This window comes from Macrosteles quadrilineatus, unplaced genomic scaffold (assembly GCF_028750875.1).
Source record: "Macrosteles quadrilineatus isolate MER2022 unplaced genomic scaffold, UCM_ALF_1.0 Scaffold_5__1_contigs__length_97177068, whole genome shotgun sequence".
NCBI lineage: Eukaryota > Metazoa > Arthropoda > Insecta > Hemiptera > Cicadellidae > Macrosteles > Macrosteles quadrilineatus.
This window is the reverse complement of record NW_026542598.1, coordinates 64284439-64302262: the sequence shown is the minus strand read 5'-3', so window position 1 is coordinate 64302262 and position 17824 is coordinate 64284439. Positions and strand designations below refer to the sequence as shown.

The window sequence follows — 17824 nt, the reverse complement described above, 5'->3', positions numbered from 1 at the left end:
CCGACGAAGGATTATTAAACTATATCGATCAATATAATTCAAAATTGTAAACCTGGCGTTTGTTATCCTTAAAGATTCAGTGATTAGTTTTTGGATCATCCGAAATCTGTATAAAACTGTAAAGCAAATACGTCCCAACCATCACGGTTTAAGTTTAGCGTGATTCACATTGTACAAATGTACAACACACAGACTACAAGTAATTTTAAAATGTTCAATCTCACCATGTTACATTTAGTTTTATTACATCATATACATATGTTCAAAATAGTTGTAATTAAAAATATGAACAGTTTCTTTATATTTGAATGTCTTATGACGTACTTACACTATTTAAGCCATGGACTGAATGAATTAATTGATAGTGTAAGGATTGTGAAGCAGGTTTGACTGGACTTAGTGTTCAGTTAAATCAAGTGCATTATAAACACTAAGCTAGATAGATAGCTAGGGATTGTTAATAGACTTTAACTGAAGTATTCTGAGTGCCCACTTCAGTACTTTGAACAGAGAAAGGGAAGAAACTTTACGTATTTACACCAGGAACGCCATAACTTTTTTCTATATCATATTTAACTATAGTACTCGACCGTTTTTATGATAAAACCTGGAAATATGCAATTCTGTATATTTACAGTTCAAAATTAAGAAGGTAAAACTAGGCATATAAGGTAACAACGACCATTTGAATAGCTTATTGTGTCTTATTTCTTTTATTTGCATTATGAAATTTAAGATTTATCTCTCACGAAAATATGAAATCCAGGAAAGGTGGTGTAATAAAACAATGATAAAAAGCACAAGAAAATAGTATATTAAATACGTAATTATAAACTCTGATAAATGTTATTTAGTTTTCTTGACAAAGCTTAATCAACGATAAACAACTTAGTTAATTAGATCAAAACAAGTTAGCTTTTTACCAATCTTGGTTGAAACGTGGAGAGATTCTAAATGTTATGTGTTATGTTTATTGAATAATTGACACCTATCCAATTAAAGAAATTCTAAATTTTACGTAGTTAATTATTTCAGCCAAGATTGGTTGAACCTCTACTGTTAGCACATATACGAGTACAATGTTTGGTAGACAATATATTCCAAAATATGGTTAGATATGTGATCTATGGCACAGATGAATATTAAAAATAGTTCTTCACAAAGTCCAATCACTGTTTGATCATGATTTCAAACAACAATTCAACAGAACAAACAACATTGCGATTCCCGAGTAGTTCACCCGTAGAAGTGCTGCACCACTGGTGTCATCTGCTGCAAACAGAGATTATTGTGAACAATAACATCGAGTTAAAATACAAATAATTTGATACATCAGATAGATAGCTCTTGATAAGAATTGAATTTGCTAGTGAGTTTGACCTGTCAATTAGTGTTGGTCCCAAAAGAAATAGTCTTTGTTTGTTATTTATTAATTTCTTTTCATTATGTTTATTTTGTAAATATATATATTGTTTATAATTATCTTAAATAATCGTTTTTATTTCAGAAACACCGAGATTTCCATCTGTGTAAATATTGGATTCTAAATTATAGTATCCTGTTTGGAAAAGACAGGCTTAGGATAAAATTATTTAAATATCTATTTTAAAATATTTCATAATGTCATTAATCGTACTTCCACAAATCTTAAGTTCAATAAATAATGTTTTCTATGTTATAAAAATTGTTATCGTAAAACCTGGATTTTTACTTACCTATCCACGCAAGAGCTCTTCCTGAAACAATAAATAAGGTTATCGTGGCATTACTTATAATTAAATTGCAAGTGTATTATTGGTCAAGCATTTTCTTAACTAGTGAACCATTTAACATTTTGGACATTAGGTGGAGGAGGTTAAAAAGCGTTTACGCACACATTGAGAGGATCAAAATTCTCTCAGTAGGGCCGGACTCCTGTGGGCGTAATGTCCACGGACTGCTGAGTAAAAAATCCTTCTCTCCTAGGACACTAGTACACTTCCTTCCTGTAGTGTCTCTAGTTCTGTTAAATGTTTAGTACATTACTTCAGGATAGGCCTTTTCAGCTATTACTAGGACTTCCCATATTGGTTTCTTCCTACGATCGAGATCGACCTTATTAGCTTCAAGTATGGCCTCGACAATACATTTAAGATTAACAAACTAATGTTTATTAATAGTAATAACCAATATTGGATGTGTTTTTATGTGTATAAATCCTATATAATATTCTTCAATGAGCATTACGCTACATTCATAACATTTTATAAATTCAAACCTCGATTGATTAAGGACTCTATTACCAAGTAGTCTATGTAATTTTCTTTCATAAATATTTTATTTATAAATGAGGAGGGCTCTCATTAAACACATTTTATAACATAATTTATAACAGTAAAAATATTCGTTTGTGAATCTTGAATGTGTATGTTTGCCATATCGCATATAAGTATTTTTAAATACAAAAAGGTTATCCAGGGTGATATTCTTTTCAAAGTTTTTGTTACCTCAACTAAGTCAAATAACCAAAAATATCAGCAGCTTTATAATGTAAAAACATATATTAAATACTTTGAGCGTTATAAGATTTGATCAATTAAATTATGAATTTATACAAAACATATTCACATACACATATAAATCCCCATAATTTATTTTCTATGTAAACGTTCCACTCTTTTCACATAGATCATGTTTTGCTTGTCCCATATACCGACCTGGGTAGTAGTGCATCAGCTTCCTCCGCGTGTAGGAGGTCTCGGGTATGCTGAGCTCACAGTCGACAATGACTGGTGAGTTGAGCTCCTCGTCGTGAAGAAACCCTGTAATGGTGACGTCATAAACTCCATCATGTGACACCGACTCTAGGCTTGCTGACGTCATCAGTGTCCTGGAACAAAGGTATGGTACAAGGACCAATCAAGTGTTGGATAATGCTACGATATAATTTTAGAAGCATTAAAATATAGATTAGCGGTATCAGTTTCATGTAACACCTTATACCCTACTACTGCGTTATACTTAATAAAGAACTAACTAACTTAATAAAGAGAAACTATAGAGGTTCTAAAAACACATGTCAGATTTATATACGTTAATCTTAAATATATTAAGGAAATTAATTGTGTTACACAAAGTATACAGAGAAAAGAGAAAATTATAAATGAGCTCATTAGCTATATTTAGAAAGTGTTTTATTCATAAAAAACTACCAATCAGGGTATAAAGGTCCTGATTTAAACTTTGTTTTGGTGGTTTCCTTACTTTTCAGTTTTTGAGTTTAAAGGACATTTTGATGAAAGGTGTGCACACAAAGATTATAAAATAAATGTTTTCTATGTAAATGTAGACTAAGTAAAATAACCCATAAGTAAAATAATGGAGGCTTAATCCTTTAGAATAAACCATTACACTACTATTTACTTTCCTTTTTTCCATGAACGAAATGTTAAAATATATTAAAATTGGCCACGCAAAAGCAGCAAAAAATAGGTAAAATAGGTCTACATTTTACAAAAAAACTGCAAGCAAAAAATAAATCCCATCCATGTTTATTTTTAAAATCGTTGATTAGCTTTAACCTAGTTTAATGATAACGAAATGTAGCTCTTATAATTTTTACTATGTCATTGTTTAACAAAAAACCTAAGCGTGAAAAGGAGGCAAGGTCAAACCTTATTGTCAGTCATTTGGTTTCTTTTAACCACAACCAATCTTCTTTCAGGAAATTAAAACACCATTTTTACTCAAAACTCGATCACATACATTGGCGATGGACACTTAAAACTAACGGACGAGCAATTTAGACGCTGCAATCAATTGACATTGCCAGTTGACAGCTTAAGCCGCTATTTTTTGTAATCATCGGTAGTTACATAGTAGGTGTACTATCATGCTACATCCTCAAAAACTCTTTCAAAGTTTGTCATCATGATTTGACTAAACTTGAACAAGCCATTGTAAGGAGATTCACTAAAGACTTTTAAATATTAATCCAAACCCGTAGGAAAAAAATGTTATAGCAAAATATTTCTTACATTTTCTTGATGTCGTTGCCTTTGTAAAGGACCATCTTGGGCTCTGGGAAGACTCCGAGGGCTCTGCAGGAAACGTTCACTCCTTGGAGGTCTGTCTTGGTCTGGAAAACTTCTATCTTCCTTTCTGGCGCTAAAAGGTTCAGTTATACAATTAGCAGTCATGATTAGTATTAGCTTAAAGTATTTTAAAGTTAATGGAACCTCAGAGTAAATGGAACGTATAATACATTATTTATGGAGCAGCATCACATTGTTTGATAAAGGTAAAAATATACTGTATCTTAAAATAAATTACAATTGAATTGGAGCCAAAACAATACATCTCGAAAGGCGAGTTTTTTTTTTACGCAAAACATTAAAAGCTAGGATGGTATACCCTAGGAAGGTAAAATAAAGGCTTGCTCAATTTAGGTTGAGTTCTTTTTGGTGTTTTTCCATACATTCAATTAAGCTGTGTTTAAAAATAATAATATTGTGAACTCTGAAACAGATCTGAAAATGTACTGGATTAGAATGATCTAAGGAAAGCAAAATTCTCCCACCTAGATTTTTCAGTTAAGAAAAATAATAAAATAAAACATAAACCTAATGTATTTTTTACTATCTCGTACTACTATTTCTAAACCATCTCCAATTATTCAAATGCTAAGTTAAAAGCTTACGAATAAATTACTTTAAGAGTAAGTGATAGGGCATAATTTGATGGAGGCAAATCTAGTTAAAACCAGTTGTGTAACTGAGTTGTGATCTGTCATCAGAAGAGTGGTTGGTAATCAGTCCAACAGCTGTCAGCAGACACTGCCACTCCGACTGATGGCGGGTCTCATTGGCTTTCACCTAGATCAATATCTGCCTTTGAAATTTCATTAGAATTCTACGACAAAAAACTATTTACTTTAGTATAGTAGGGTTTAAACTATTATTACAAATGTATATCACTATACTATAAAGACTATCTTTTTACTGATATTAAACTTATGATTTATAGTAAAATTATTATATGGAAATGTTGAGTATAGCACTTATTGTAAAGAAAATCCTCTATAGACCAATGTGGAAGCATTGAAAGATTTTATTGACGAAAGCAACTGTATTTTACTAAGCCCTAGGTAATACAGTCACTTAATTCTGCAAGTATAGCATACGAGAAAACAGTGTACAGTTATACATGAGACGAAATTTAAATCATTGAACAACTCCAAATATGTAAAATCGTTATATTTACCAAAGATCTAAATCTAAATTTTAAAATATTAATGCTCCTAGATATCAATGAATCAGTGAAAAAAACGAAAACATTAACATCTCAATATTGTTTTTAACCTCGTGATAGAATGTTAAAAATATTTCTACAAAATGTAAAATTGCAGTCCTTATTTTTTTTCATTAACCGATTCTTTATTGCATTGTCAAGACAATTTGTCCCTGAATAAAAGTGAAGAAATAGAGAGAGAAATAAGAGTTTGCCAACCACTTTAGTTGGCTTTTTTAGTTGTTGCTTTAAATATAGATGATATCGTTAATTTATTGTAAAAGCCCTATTCTAATGATTTTTATACTATAATATGTAAAGCAGAAATGGAGTCCTTCACAATGTATGATAATTTTGAGTGCCTAAAAAGAAGGGTTGATTTACATTTGCATATTTTAACAAGGGACGCACACATTGACCTTTCATTAACATTGTGGTTGGGCCATCTCAGTCGAAATATGTGCTGTACTTAAAACATGCAAAACAGCAAACTCTTGCTTTCATGAATCTAAATGTTTTATTCTTACTTAGATGAGACGATATATATGATGGAAAACATTGTCCACTGAAAATGTGAAATGGATGCTTTTAAAGTGGAAAGGGAAAGTGAATGTTTTTTAGCCATGTATATCCCTGAAGGGGAAATGAATCCATCCATTTAAATTATTATCAAGAAATGTAAAAAAAAACCTGACGACCACGTCGCTGATGCGATACCAGTGGGAATTCTCCAAGTATCAAGTATCAAGTAAGCATTTAATTGACCCCCTGGGTGGTTTGATACATAGTGTACATACAAATATTCTGTCTGCTCTGACACGTCCTTACAGGATAGTATCTGGGTTTTGGCTTTTATTACCTGTTATTATTATATCCTTCGAGGGTCAGATGGAGTTCTAAACACGAGACTACCACGTTGAGGTTATGTAAGATTTGTAACATAGGTCTTGTGTTTTTTCGATAAGATAAGATTTATAAGACGCCTACACCTTTTAAAGCACAGCTTTAAGGCAATTTAAATTATTGATGAATTTTGAATGAATGAGATGGCAGTTTTATTAGGACTTAGATCATTTTGGCTCCCAGCCCATAGTCATTTATTTGAATATCATTGATCAAGGATAGCTTAATTCAGTTTTTAACAATTAGTTACTATGGCATTTCTCAATATTGAACCGAGAACCTTTTTGATTACTCTAAATGTATTTATAAAGATGCCTACCGTATACAAGCATGCGTTTGATCATGAAGTCCTCCTCGTGGAAGGTGGACACTGCACACTTGTACTCCCCGGACAGGTCCGTGGTAGGCTGAAGGATGTAGAGGGCGCGGTGGGCCGTGCCGTTGTGCTGTGAGGCTCGGTGCTCCAGGTTGAGGCGGCCCTTGAGGACACCGAGGTCCTGCAGGACGAACAGAATAGTAGAAACATCACCTCATGTACATCCTGAATGACCGGTACCGTAGAACAAGAATAACCAAGTAACAAGCTAGAAGAGTTGTGTCATCTTTGACGTTGTAGTCTAACCCCAAGCCATAATTCAAAGAATTTAGTTCAATGAATTTTCTTGAGGAAACTCATTACGTTTGCATTCCATTACATAGTCACAAGAGGGTACCAGTATATGAAAACATTACATAGCTTGTCTTCCAGTGAAAAAATTGCATAACAAAACAATCTTATCTACATAGTGACATTCTTATCCCTCAAACTCTATGTAATGCTTTTCGCTCACCAAACAAATTCTTAAAATATATAGTTTTACACATTTTTTCAATTATTTCTAGATCCAATGATTATTTCTAATTCGAAATAGAAGACAGAGGATCCTGGTGGCACATGGTTGGAGAGAACAAATAAGGCCTAGGTTTTCAATGGCCACAGGAGTGCGAGTAAGTAAGGATTTCTAACCAGCATTTCCAGCGTTTACATTTTACTCTATACGATCAGTAATTACATGCACGTTGTTGCAGCATAACTCACTCGGACTTGGTTGATTACTGAAATTTTTTAAACTATGGACGAATATGGTTTTAAGTGAGTTTCATTGCCTGAAATGTGTTATAGTTGAAATCATTTTCTACTAGATTTCCACCCATTAGCATCTTAATAAATAGAACATCCAGTGGATGAGTGATAAATATCGTACAACAACTACAATCACGTGTACGCCTGTTATCAATCCGTGTTGTTAAAACTATTATTCTATGGTACCTGGGGCTTGTTGCCAGGGATCCACTGGTACACAGGTGCCGGACTGTTGTTATAGAACCACTTGACGACCAGCCCTGACGTTGGTTGTAACTCCTCAGGTCGAAGAGAGTACTCGCAGTCCAACAACACGTGGTCGCTGCCATTCTGAACCTCGTGGGGAACAAACAGGCCTGTGATCTGGACACCTTCAATCTCTGCAAAAATGGGTTGTATATGATCAATAAGCAAATATTTAAAAAGTTCCAGCGTGTAAGGACGTTTACAAACAATGAAAAAAGGAGTTTCAGTAAATTACATATCTTACCTTTTAATTAAAAAGTATTAAAAGGCATTTTTTTTGTTTAATTTTTTTTCTGGGACGGTTGATCAAATTCTTTGATTTCATTGTGTATTGAAGAGAAAATTTTTGTATCGACCATTTATCATTCCTTGAAAAGCAAAAAATGTACTGCTTTGTTCAGTGAGACTGTATCTGAAAATTAATATAACATTTTAAAGTCCTGAGATCCCCATCAGTAATTGCAAATATAGTAATGAATTTCGTACGTAAGGGAGACTGTTTGATCAAATGCGTAATTAATTTGTAGCAAAAGTCCTCCAACACTCTTTTAATATTTAAGCGTATAATTTGAACATCATAATAGGTATATATAAATATACTTACAATGGCAATTAATTTTGACCACGGATCAAAAGAAAAAAAAACTATGAGTCAGACAGATTAAATATCACTTAAAAACTATTCGAAGATAGTTACTTAGTTGTAGAAATATAATAAAGTCTTTAAGCGTTGCAGACTTGTGCGAAAATAAAACACGAGTAAAACGTGTTTAAAAAGAACAGAGTTCTAAAATAAGTATAAGATGAATGAATAGAAGTAAAAGTAAAATCGTATGGTAATTTAAAAAAACTGTTCTATGAACATCCTAAAGCCAGTTGTTTTTATAATGATACGTCATGCTATTCATTCGCTTTTTTTCTCTTAGAGAAAATAGTTTCCTATTTAAAGTAATAATTAATTTACATATTTTATACACACTTACATATGTGCAAAGCATTTGATGTGAAAACGTATTTTTAATTGCTGTGGTACTTACAATCATAAATACAAATAATTAATATCAGGCTAATTAAATAGTTGTAACATTCTTGTAAATTTATGTTTGAGTTGTAATATGTTTCTCTAACATTGTTCAGAGAACGTCTCTAAAGCGATGCAAACTACTGGGTAGAAATCTGATAGTCTCGCCCCCTAAGGTGCTATAGAACAATCTTATCAAGTTTAACATGCATATTATCTTACATGTCACAAAGTAACCTTATCTGCATTGAGACAACTTTTGTTGGACAGAATTGTTACTCGTGTATCATTAGAGGGTAGAATAGTGCTAAATAATTTATCATTAAATGCTATTAAAAAATGATGAGAATTCTTAAGATGGAGACTCATTGACAGGTATGACGATTGACAATTATGAACAAAATTTACTTCTAGAAATATTTTTAAAAATTTAAACAATTTACATTTAAACAATTCGCTACTGACCACAATAAATGCAGAGTGCTATGACAATTGCTAGGTGCAGTAGCAAATTGGCACACATGGTCTCGAAGCATCACTGGCCAATGAAGGGTCGACGTAGTTGTGACGTAGATGGCTGCCTCACAGCATGCTGAAGATACGTACTCGTGACGTCACGATGTTGCTTTGAGTTGTTCTTCTCTTGTAACCATACCCTGTGAACCAAAAATCAGTATATTGTTGTGGAAAAAAAAGAAATCTATTTTTGAGGAATTGAGAAATTGAATAGGTTAAGTGTGAAAGCTGAGCCTAGCTATTTTAAAAAGAGAGATTAACTTTTTCCAGTTATATAGTAGGCCGTTTAGTAATTTGGGATAGCGAAATATTTTTATAGAACTGTTTTTCAAAATTATTACGTTAACGTATTTTTTCATAAAGACTGAAGCTAACAAAGAAACAGTTCAAATATCTACCACAATAAAGCATAATATGTAAGTGAAGTAACAGTAAGTTACAACAACAAAAAGATGCAGAAGTCAAAGAGCTTAAAGAGTCTCTAAGTGTTTCTCTGCAAATTGTGATATAGAAAAAACCAGGGAGTTTATTATAATAGATTTTTAGGTTTTTAATTTTAATTCAATAAAGAATAAAAATATTGTTTGACGTAATTGAAATATGTGTTGCATAATATTTAAAAGGGATGATTAAAACTAAAATGTGATATGTAAATAATCAGCATTTCACTTAACAGTCGAAACCTAACCCTGGTATTGTGTAAATATAGCCAACCTTTTTATATCGAAAGAAAATAATGAAACCTAAAAATGTATACATAAACTGTATTATGTGAAATAAAACAATTAACGCTAGTCAGTTTTAGAGTTTTACAATTTTAAAACCTTTATTTACATACTAACTTTAATTCCAAATAAAAAAAGAAACGTGAATGCCATACTATTTACTTTTCATTGATAGCAATCCTAAATCAATTGGTCAAACTGATGTACTGGTTTTCTATTAACGCAGTTAATGGAAAATTATCAATTCGTTGACTTAGTAATCTATCTGGCACAATATCACAATAATCTGCAGTTTAACGATTATCTGGCGTTTGCTGTTTTAGCAATGTTTCATTCCCTTTATAATTGGAAAATAACATTCACGCACGGACTGTGCCCTCCGATTTGTTGTTTCGTAAATACGTATTTGATCTCCAGTTATTGATGAAATATTGTGTTTTATGGATCAATGAAATTATGGTGAATGGACCATATCTGCTCTAAATTTGCCAATTTGAATCAATAGTTGTTTAGTTCCATTAATTATGACTATGAGATGTTTTGATAATAACATTTCATATCAGAAAACTATTATACTTGTTTATCATGTGGATATACATACGTTAAACATGTATGTTATACATTGAACATATGAAAATTTCTCAATTTCAAGTCAATCAACTATGAGTCAGATCATTGAGGTTTTTATTGATTATTAGAAATAGTCCTTTGCTATTATGGGGTTATCGAAGGTATGATGGATACCCCCTCGACATTTCAAAGGGTTTTTTTTTTAAGAAAGATTCAATACTGCAAACCTATTTATTTCCTAAAAGTGCAAATTTTACAGTATGAAATTTTTTGAAAGAAAGTTAGAGAAAACTAAACTGCTGTATCTCAACCCAATATGATCAATTTGATATGACCAATATAAATATGATGGTGATCATTTTACTTTTTCACCAGCCTCAGAGAGAACCCAGGTAAATGTATTTTCGATGCATATTCAAATGACCACCATGTCATATTGTGTTGAGGATACCTCTGGTTTGCACTGATACTCTTCTTTTCATTATTCTTTTTATTTGGTTTTAGATTTAAGCTTTTTCTGTGGCCCATTAAATATCTCCTTTTAGTCAAGTCCTGTGGAAATTATCATTTAAACCAAAACGTGCACTTTTATACTATAATAAAGTGAGCATGGTTTAGTTCCCTGGTTAACATAAATTATACTATGCATTCTATTCAGTTTAAGCTCTTTTAGTACACTTCAAGTTTGGAAAGATGTATTACCTTATCATTGGGTTAAATCATAAACCACTATAACCCTAATACTATTTAATATATTAGCTATATTCACATTTAAAATTACCACTAAAGTTGTTATAGTAGTTTAAAGGGTAGATCAACTACTAAGTAAGAAATGCAATCTAGTAAAGATTATTTAGAAGGTGGGACCTAAGGAATAGTAAGGGTGAAGAACTGTCTCTATTTAGGAATATATCTTTACAAAAAGTCATTCGATAAGTAAAGTTTTCAGATGTACTAAACTGTAAACATTGTTTAATAAAAGAGTAAAACCAAACCAGCGGAACACTTCCTCCTCTCAAACAAGTGTTTTAGAGAGAACATTCCTCAAGAGACGGTAGTAAGTATTTGTTTGTCCCTCTCTAGAGATTGCAGTTTGTCTAATTAATTAAGGTTATTATCTTAACTTCTCCTGTTTACCAAGAACTCTCTCTTCTGTGTAATTACATTATTAAAGATTAGTTCTGGGAATTCACTGAACCTCAACCTTTTGTAAATTTATATTGCATGTTTATTTTTGTAGTTTAACAAAGTGTACCATTACTGAATACGTTACGTGGTTCCTATGGGATAAAATTGATCATTTGTAGTTGGCGAAGAGTTAACAAATGGTAAACATTAATAATATAATCAATGCAAAAACGCAGAATTGATAACTATTTATTTAGGTTAACTCAGGATTTATGCCTATGTATACCTATTTACACCTTTGTACACAAACTAATGAGATTATAATACCGTATTGTTAATGTTTGGTCGGATAGCTAACTAATCGTATAATAGAGGATGCAAAATTAATTTCCCTAAATGGTTACATTTGCTATAGAATATTTTGAAAATTAATCAAACCTTGTTAAAACTTTAAATGGAGGAGGGGATCTTTTGCATTGCCAATCTTGCAGTTTTCTTATTATCTCGTTTAGAAATTAATTTTAATGTTGCTGGGCCTCCCCTGATTATTATCTTCCTTGCGTGGTCACTATACATTTTGTAAGTAATAGCACGTTGTTGTATCTTACCATTTTGCGGTTCGTCTATTACAATTGTATAGATGGTTTATGAAAATTTAAAAGTGATACGATTTGAAACCACTTAATTTCCAACACTGCTTGGAAAGAGAAATCGAACAAGTGTCGATCAATACACATCAAGTGAGCAGTAAATTGTCTGTGATCTACTGAAATTAATAAAAATATAAAATGTGAATAATATCAATGGTGAGAATTCAAACAAATGCATTAAACTGTTTTTGTTTATCAACCATAGAAATAAATTGAAAACTGCTTCTTGTAGATCAATATCCAATTCTTATAAACAACTTTGACTTTTGATTACGATTGAAAACTACGTAAAATGTTTACATGTACACTCACAATGTATATGCATTTTACTAAAATCACCACTTTTTGACTAGTTTTACTATTGACAGATGCATACAACAAATTTCTGTATAACTTTATTTTTACCACTGAAAACTAGAGTATAAGATCCATCCGGTAAAACGCTTTAGTAATTGTATTCCATTGACGTTCAGTAAATTTAAGGCTGGAGTGCTGTGCGGTGTTTTGTAGCAGATGACATTTGAATGTAAAATGCGAAATAAAATCGAACGGATATGACAAAGAGAGGCCGACATGTGGTCAGTGTGTTGGAATGGTTTATCAGGGAAACCTCTGCCAGCAGGGTGGCGATATCAACATTGCGGGTGAATTACTGCCTCCAAATCGCTTGTGAATGGCTTCTGCTATTTCACAGAGAATACATTGCATCGCCAATACGAAACATGGCGTTTCATAAAATATCTTTCAGGATAAATCACAATAAATGGTATTAAAGACTTTGATTATCCAACATTCTCTATATTTATGTTTCGGGTACGCATTACTTGTTTATTTGTTCATGTTCAATGAATTAAAACTACTTTAATTTGCTAGGGAATGAATATACACACGTGCCGGAGCAAAATATTTGAGTTAATTGGAGTCTCTTGCTGCCTAACCTACGATAAAAATTAATAAAGGTAGACATGTAAATATACATATAACAACTTTTTTAGTTTTTCATATAAACGAATTAGTTCAGGATACTATCGATTTATGCCTAAAACATTTTCAAGCCTTTAACAATACTTTTATGTATTATTATTATATTACATTGCTTATACGTCTTCATATGTTAAGGCAACGTTGAGTTATGCAACATTTTAATCATGTTAAACAGAAGAGAAAGGTATAAAAGTAGCATTACCGTTTACAGACCTCTGCTAAGAGAATATTGGAATGGTAATTCGTTTAAATTACACAGCGAAACGGTTAAACTAATTAACCAGCCAGATGTGCACATAATGAAAGTCCTTGTCCAGGATGGTTGTACAACGATTCTAGTTGTCCCCTAGTTACAGGTATACTGCATTTTGTATAACAGGTGTGATATTTTTGATTGCAAATAATAAAACGAACAATACAGGAGCACTGTCGTAGCCATTTATTGCTCAGGGAACAACAGTTAATTTCCTCAGTTGACCTGGTTACTTTTTCAACTTGAACACTCCAGTGGGATTCGTTTAGCTGCGATCATTTGACTTTTGCAACCGTATTCTCTATAATACAATAACATGTTGCAAATATTTTACTTGCTTTGTTCATTACAAATACATATTCAATCACTGTTTCAAATAAACCGCTTATCTATTGGTGATTATTGTAATAGTAATTAGTGATTGTCGTAATCGTAACTACAATCGGTTAGTATAAACAGAACAATTATCAGTTCTATGGACGAAACAAATTATCAATTTTCCAATTAGGTTTCTAGGACGTATTATCCGTATTGATTCACAGGCAATTAGGTTTTTAATTTACGAACATTTCATTAATTACGTATTCTAATTTGAATCGGGGTTCATACAATAAAAATCTGTGTTTTAGTCTTACAATATACATAACATTTAATATTTATCTACTCTATAATACGAAATAGAGCCACTTTGGTTCCAGCCATTGGCTACTATTCAACAACGTATGTGGTTCGTAGAACAAGCTAAATTCTACAAATTGTGTTGAAAGCACAAGCTAAATTTCAAATGTATTTTTACATTATTAACATATTTCAATCAATGTGTTGAGATTTCTCTAGACACATTCTACGTCGCTTGCCCAAACACCACGCTTTTTATTTAGTATAAAAATAAAAATTTAATAGTATGGTTCTTTTCTTAAGAGACTAAAAGCATAAGCATTTGCCACAATCCGACCCTAAATTATAAACAGAGTTGCACCATGTGCTGCAACTATTATTTTGGAGACATAAAACAATAACACAACAATAGCGTTTCAGATTTGTGTGTTCAGTGCAACGAACGTGCAACGTTGCACGTTTTAACTTGCAAACTCACTCGCAAAACTATTACTTATTTGTGTTTATCAAAGTCACATTGGCACTTTTTTACGTTTTTTTTTTGTTTAACAGAATAGTCCAGCCCCTAGTTTATCTTTCGAGTGATATTGAATTATAATATGTTAGTTTAACGTTAACTATTATTAAATTGTAAAGTTCCTATGTTAATTTTTAAATTACCACAATTAACAAACTTTGATTCAGTTCAGGGTTTTTTTTCGGTTGATCCTGATTACTCTTATGAAAATTTATAAGTATTAAGAAAAATATGCGCACGCGAAGTTAAAAGATGCCCAATGCAATAATTTAGTTTTCTATCAGTACTTTTATAAAATAATACGGTATATTTATTTCGATTTTACAACCCTTTTGTTAATTAATAGCACAGATAGTATATCTTTCATTGTTTTATAATTACATGTATACTCGAAGATAACATTAATCAATAAGTATTTTCGTTGCCATTATTCTTGAATTGATCATAATGACATATAGCATTTAACTTCGCTAAACTTTTACATGACAAGATACTAAAAGTTTTAAACAATTGCAAACTGTACAAGAAACAACTTTCCTAACTAATCTTGTACATGGCCCGTTGTTAGTACTGATCGTCTTTTAAAAAGATCTAAATGTATTGTGTAATTATATTTTAAATTAATGTAAGCTTTTTACGAATGAAATATTTGTATAACGGTACAGCAAAAAAATAACGGAAGCTTGATTAATAAGTATAAGTAGTGTTATTGATAATATCATCATTGGACATTAAATGTGCACTGAGTAAAAAAAATCAATATTAGCAAGCCCAGCTATCTCCAATAACAAATCAAAACCGTTTATTGCTTAAGTTTGAATCAATTACTCAACCAGCACTATGCTTAAAGCACTGCAACAATAACAATGTCTTTTACAAATTCATAAACATATAACTTTGCTTTGGTAATTTTTTTCGTTGATTTTCCGTAGTAAATATTGTCTTTTAAGAAGTTTGCACACTTATAATTTTTTTAATCCAATTGAGTAAGTCATGTTTATCTTACCAATTCTGAAGCCTCATTATGCTTTGTGTATGACTGAAGAGAACATTATATTATTTATTGATAACAACATTCAATTTGAAGACCATTGTACAACATAAATGTTACTTAACAGCCTAATTCTACAAAACCTTTTGTACATAATTATAGTAAACATGAACCTCAAAATGAAAAATCAACTGCTGTACTGATGCAGAAAATAGTCCTGGGTATTTAACTGAATATAAGTTTTCTTCCAGTAGAAAGCACAAAGAACCAATCCGCAACAAAAGACGCCAGCGGTTATAATCATGCAGATTTTTGATAACAATGTCGTTGGTGAAATGGTAGGGAGTGGGAGGGGAAAGTTCAATTTCCATAGCATCTCTTGAACACCACCATCTGTACGAGATAAGAGCAGAAACGCTGGAATTGCTCCTTTTGACTGTTTCTTTGTAGAAATTGTTACCCTAATTAGTTTCTTCTCCTTCTTCGTATGTATATTGTAAGATATGTTTTGAAGTGCATATTTTATTTTATACATTAAAGACTTATGAAACTAGTTTGCACTGTAAAATATATTTATTTGGTCACCCTACACGTGTCTCAATTAAGCGTATTAGATATTTTAGGTGCTTTCATGATATTGACAACAAATCGTTCTGACTCAAAAAAATGCTTAATATTTTTTTCTTGAAATATGATAAGAAAAAGATGATATAGATATAGAAAAATAATAGGACCACTTGCCTTATGTAACTTTAAGTTATGCTAGAGTTCTTAGGATGCTAACTTAATGCGATATTATTGCTGGTTCGAAGCTTTAAATTTAGAATATTTGGGTAGTTTAAACTATGACACTACTCTTGCATTAGGGGTTTAACCTAAATTAAATTCGAATAAAAACACACTGATTCATACACTTTCCACATTTCGTTTTACAGTTTAATAACTCATCCAATTTTTAAACGTCTCTATTGTGAAAATGCCAATGAACCCTCTTATTTTGTGGACGTGATATTGTACGGATTGTATTTCAAATGCATTCTCAGCTTGCCAAACCAAAATAAAAATAATGAATATTCATAATTACGCCAATAAGCAAAATTTTATGAGTTTAACAGCTACATCAATTGGTACATTCTCACTCCCTAACCAAACTAAACAATATATCTGGATTTGCTGAATATTTTTAGTGCTGGCCTTTAAATCTGAAGATCGCTGGTTCGGTTCCGAGCGAGACCTCAACTGGATCCTGATGCCCATAAGTGTAATAATTGTGGTATGAATTGAACATGCTATCTAGTATCGTGACCAAGGTTTGGAAAGGTAAAAAAAAGAATTAAAATGTCACAGGCGTATAATGACACCTATACCAAATAAAAAAAAACTTCTGTTTACCAGATAGTACTTTTTTGGAAATCTTGTATAAGTATCTAAAATATTATATGTTTAGGTTAAAAAAAAAACATCCGATATATGGTATACAGTCTTGAACTCGATCTATTAGCATTAGATAAATGAGTAGTATCTATCTAATCAAGACTATTCTTCAAACTTCATCAGTTGTCTTGTATATCACTATCGTCTACTTACATTTCTAGCTCTCGGTATTCCTACATGTGGTTTACACTCCGGGCAGAACGCCTGCGATGCACTGACTGTCGCCCGCACGCCACTGACTGAGGGTGTAGCGTTCCCCCACCACCGGCCTACCACCCCCACCACCCACCGGCCGGTGACATGCGCGCGTTCTACAGGTGGTTGTTAGAAATTGATTGTAACTGTATTATCGCACCACCTGGACAACGGCAGCTCTTTCAAAGTTTGATTGCGCTCAATGCTATTCATCTGTCGGTTATCACGTGACCTCAATACACAACTGATCCTACTAACGACACGTCTCTGCCAGTTTGTACTTGGACCTAGTTTGATTACTGTTAATTCTCAATCCCCATTGTGTGTCTGTGTTGATTATACCCCGGTAAACCAATAGAGATGTAGATACGACATTGGACATACCCTTGTAACGGTAGGGCTTGTTCGGCAAACACTGATGTTAATACTGATACAACAACCAAATTAAACCAAACTTTATGAATAATAAAAGTATATTATCATATTCTTCCTCTACGTTTTAGTTAGTTTTTGAATAGCTATTGAATTACCATTAAAAATTAGCGTTAAGTTTACAGCTTTTAAAATTTTTGTCCATGCAATCTTTTAATAAATCCACCGTAGCAACCTTGCAGACTATGCGTATTTATGTTTACCTACATAGATTTTTACGGAAATGTTTTCCGTAATAAGACAAATGTAT

The 17824-nt window shown here is 32.1% G+C and overlaps 1 protein-coding gene across 2 annotated transcripts; it reads right to left on the bottom strand.

Annotated features, from left to right (window-relative positions):
- Nucleotides 1–828: 828 nt before the first annotated feature.
- Nucleotides 829–17179, bottom strand: LOC128995433 (uncharacterized). Of its 2 annotated transcripts, none has more exons than XM_054420450.1 (8): nt 17101–17179; nt 9027–9217; nt 7481–7674; nt 6491–6668; nt 4017–4146; nt 2697–2869; nt 1716–1736; nt 829–1272 (listed from the first exon to the last, which is right to left on the bottom strand). In XM_054420450.1, the coding sequence occupies exons 2-8, from the start codon at nt 9082–9084 to the stop codon at nt 1181–1183; spliced, it is 846 nt and encodes a 281-aa protein (XP_054276425.1). In that variant the 5' UTR covers nt 9085–9217; nt 17101–17179; the 3' UTR covers nt 829–1180. The 2 variants fall into 2 exon arrangements, with proteins under 2 accessions (XP_054276425.1, XP_054276426.1); XM_054420451.1 differs by having other exon boundaries at nt 829–1269.
- Nucleotides 17180–17824: the final 645 nt, after the last annotated feature.

Bases quoted from the DNA above. Each gene is read 5' to 3' on its own strand.
- LOC128995433 (XM_054420450.1), bottom strand. From the start codon at position 9,084: ATGTGTGCCAATTTGCTACTGCACCTAGCAATTGTCATAGCACTCTGC. The intron at 7,675-9,026 runs GTCAGTAGCGAA...CCATTTTTGCAG, and splicing joins AGCACTCTGCATTTATTGTG to AGATTGAAGGTGTCCAGATC. The intron at 6,669-7,480 runs GTACCATAGAAT...TTCGTCCTGCAG, and splicing joins TCCCTGGCAACAAGCCCCAG to GACCTCGGTGTCCTCAAGGG.